The following is a 3512-nucleotide window of genomic DNA, read 5'->3' as shown; positions in this document are numbered from 1 at the left end:
CTGTTGCTCCTTAATATTAAGCTGGCAAATATCTTTCCACGGCCCCCTCTTGATGGCAAAGGTTGGTTTGATACCATTACAGATGGGTCCAACTGATTACAAGAGCAAACAATCTTCTTCCAAAGCGGGCAGTCCTCCTTTGAAAAGCGCCACCACCACTTGAACAGTAGCGCCACATTCATAATTAGTGCATCCCCCACCCCCAAACCACTTAGCTTTTTCGGAGCCTGAACCACCTCCCATTTCACCAGTGGTATCCCATTATTCCCATCTTCTTTACTCCACAAAAATCTTCTTTGAAGCCCAATGATCCTTTCTGCAACCCCCTTTGGCATCTTATACAAGCTTAAGTAGTAAACCGGCAGGCTATTGAGAACAGATTTTATAAGGACCAACTTACCCGCTTTGTTGAGAGACCTAGCTTTCCATAAGCTCAGCTTGTCTTCAACCTTGTCAATGATTGGTTTCCAGATCTTCACCAATCGAGGATTAGCACCAAGAGGAATTCCTAAGTACCTGACAGGTAATACCGCTTTGCCACAACCCAACAGACCACACATATTCGTCACCCAGTCCTTCTCACAGTTAACTGAAATTAGGCTTGATTTTTCAAAGTTGATACTCAGGCCAAACATTAACTCAAAACAACGCAGGAGCCTCTGGTAATTCACTAGCGTCTCTGTTTCCTGTGGACAAAATAAGATGGTGTCGTCCATAAATTGGAGGTGCGATAATTCTATATTGTCCCTTCCCACCAGCAGTGGAGATATTCTGCTATTTCTAACCGCCTCCCCCACCATCCTGTGCAGAACATCAACAACGAGAACAAACAGGAAGGGAGAGAGAGGATCGCCTTGTCTGAGGCCCCTCTCCATCTTGAACGGCTTGGTTGGAGACCCATTGATCAATACTGACATAGAAGCTGTAGTCACACATTCCTTCACCCAGGTCCTCCATCTACTACCAAAACCCATCTTCTGTAGCACTATATCCACAAAGCTCCATCTCACTCTGTCATAGGCTTTCTGAAAATCCAATTTAACAATTGCCGCTTGCTTCTTTCGCAGCATAAGCCAGTGAACTGTCTCACAAGCAATGAGGGCACCATCATGTATTTTGCGACCCTTTACAAATGCAGACTGAGTCTCCCCCACTAGATGCGGCATCACTGATCGCATTCTTCTTACCAGCACTTTTGATATCACCTTATAGACACAACCAACCATACTAATCGGTCTTAAGTCTTTGATTTCCTTGGCCCCCACAAATTTTGGAGCTAGCGCCACCCAAGTAACATTAGCATCTGCTGGTAGCTTTGCATTCTGAAAAAAGTTCAACACGGCTGCAGTAAACTCCTGACCAAGCTCATCCCAGCATTTCTTTATGAAGTTCATATTGTAGCCATCACTACCTGGAGCTTTACTGGACTCACAATCCCAAACTGCCTCTCGTACTTCCTCCGTCGATGGCATTTCCTCTAACATTGCTGCCTCTTCGTCAGTAATCTGCTCAACCAGCCCATCACGGATCCCAATCAAAGGGGCATGCTCCTGCCTATACAGTTCTTTATAAAAACCCACAATCTCAGTCTTTATTTTGGCCTGATTCCGAACCAACCTTCCATTAATCAGTAAAGAATCGATTATGTTGTTCCTCCTTCTTACCGATGCTAAGTTATGGAAGTATCTAGTGTTCCTGTCCATATCTCTAGCATGCTTGGATCTGGACATCTGCTTCCAATGCACCTCTTTTCTGACATACCACTTCGCACAGCAAGTCACCAGAGCCTTACATCTAGCCTACATTGTTCCATCATAACTACCAGCACTGACCTTATCATCGATCTTCTTGATCTCCTCCTCAAACTTCTTTATCCTGTTATCCATATCCCCAAAATTATCCATATGCCATCTCCTGAGTGGTACTGTCAACGCCTTCAGCTTGTTTGTAAACATGTCGTCTCCCAGTTTCCTCCACTCATCCTTTACCAACTTCAGAAATCCTTCATGTGTAAACTAGGAATCCAAGCTGCAAAAAGGTCTTGGGCTCACACAAATTCTAGAGTCTTTTAGAATCAATGGATAATGATCTGATAGGCCTCGCGGTCCTCCTTTCAAACGAGTGTCTGTGAACTCCTCAAGCCACTCCAAACTGACCAGAATCCTATCAATGCGGCTACAAGATTGACCTCGAAACCATGTGAACTTCCGGTCAGTTAATGGTAAATCGACTAACTGCAAATCTTGTACCCATTCCTTAAAATCCTCCGCAGATGCTGGTATACTAGTAGCACCTTTCCTTTCTTCCAAATGTAGTATCTCATTGAAGTCTCCCATGAAGCAAAACGGAACCTGACATAGACCCACCAAGTAGCTTAACTCCTCCCACATTATCAGTTTCTCACTCCGAACATGTGCACCATATACCAAGTAGAAAGCACACTTGAAATTATTTTTTGTCAGAAAACCCTCAACGCACAGCCAGCCATCCCCTTTAAAGCAATTCAATCTTGTAAATAAAAAATTATCCCACATTAACAACAAACTACCCGATGCACCAACAGACTCTACAAACTCCCAATCCACTATATCACAACCCCACAAACGTGCTACATCAAACCTAGACATAGCCTCCTTCTTGATTTCAATCAAGCCTAGCATATTCAATCTATATTTTTTCTTCAACTCTTTCACCATACATCACTGATGAGTGGATATTTTATACGCTTTTTGGGATTAATTTCATATAGTTTTTAGTATGTTTTAGTTAGTTTTTAGTTTATTTTCATTAGTTTCTAGGCAAAATTCATATTTCTGGACTTTACTATGAGTTTGTGTATTTTTCTGTAATTTCAGGTATTTTCTGGCTGAAATTGAGGGAGCTGAGCAAAAATCTTATTCAGGCTGAAAAAGGACTGCTGATGCTATTGGATCCTGACCTCTCTGCACTCGGAATGGAATTTCTGGAGCTACAGGAGTCCGATTGACGCGCTTCCAATTGCGTTGGAAAGTAGACATCCAGGACTTTCCAGCAATATATAATAGTCCATACTTTGCTCAAGAATAAATTATGTAAACTGGCATTCAACGCCAGTTCCATGTTGCAGTCTGGCGTCCAGCGCCAGAAACACGTTACAAGTTGGAGTTCAACGCCAGAAACAGGTTACAGCCTGGCGTTGAACGCCCAAAACAGCCCAGGCACGTGAGAAGCTTTAGTCTCAGTCCCAGCACACACCAAGTGGGCCCCAGAAGTGGATTTCTGCACTATCTATCATAGTTTACTCATTTTCTGTAAACCTAGGTTACTAGTTTAGTATTTAAACAACTTTTAGAGATTTATTTTGCATCTCATGACAATTTTAGATCTGAACTGTGTACTTTTTGACGGCATGAGTCTCTAAACTCTATTGTTGGGGGTGAGGAGCTCTGCTGTGTCTCGATGAATTAATGCAAGTATTTCTATTTTCTATTCAAACACGTTTGTTTCTATCTAAGATGTTCATTCGCACTTCA

At 42.6% G+C, this 3512-nt stretch overlaps 1 protein-coding gene across 1 annotated transcript; it reads right to left on the bottom strand.

Annotated features, from left to right (window-relative positions):
* On the bottom strand, nt 1800-2660 carry LOC107620343. Its single transcript, XM_016322519.1, has 2 exons — nt 2120-2660; nt 1800-2002 (listed from the first exon to the last, which is right to left on the bottom strand). The coding sequence occupies exons 1-2, from the start codon at nt 2658-2660 to the stop codon at nt 1800-1802; spliced, it is 744 nt and encodes a 247-aa protein (XP_016178005.1).

The sequence above is a fragment of the Arachis ipaensis genome, chromosome B10, assembly GCF_000816755.2.
Source record: "Arachis ipaensis cultivar K30076 chromosome B10, Araip1.1, whole genome shotgun sequence".
Taxonomy (NCBI): Eukaryota; Viridiplantae; Streptophyta; class Magnoliopsida; order Fabales; family Fabaceae; genus Arachis; species Arachis ipaensis.
This window is presented reverse-complemented; position numbering and strand designations above follow the sequence as displayed.

Bases quoted from the DNA above. Each gene is read 5' to 3' on its own strand.
- LOC107620343 (XM_016322519.1), bottom strand. From the start codon at position 2,660: ATGCTAGGCTTGATTGAAATCAAGAAGGAGGCTATGTCTAGGTTTGAT. The intron at 2,003-2,119 runs GTTTGAAAGGAG...TTACACATGAAG, and splicing joins TGAGGAGTTCACAGACACTC to GATTTCTGAAGTTGGTAAAG.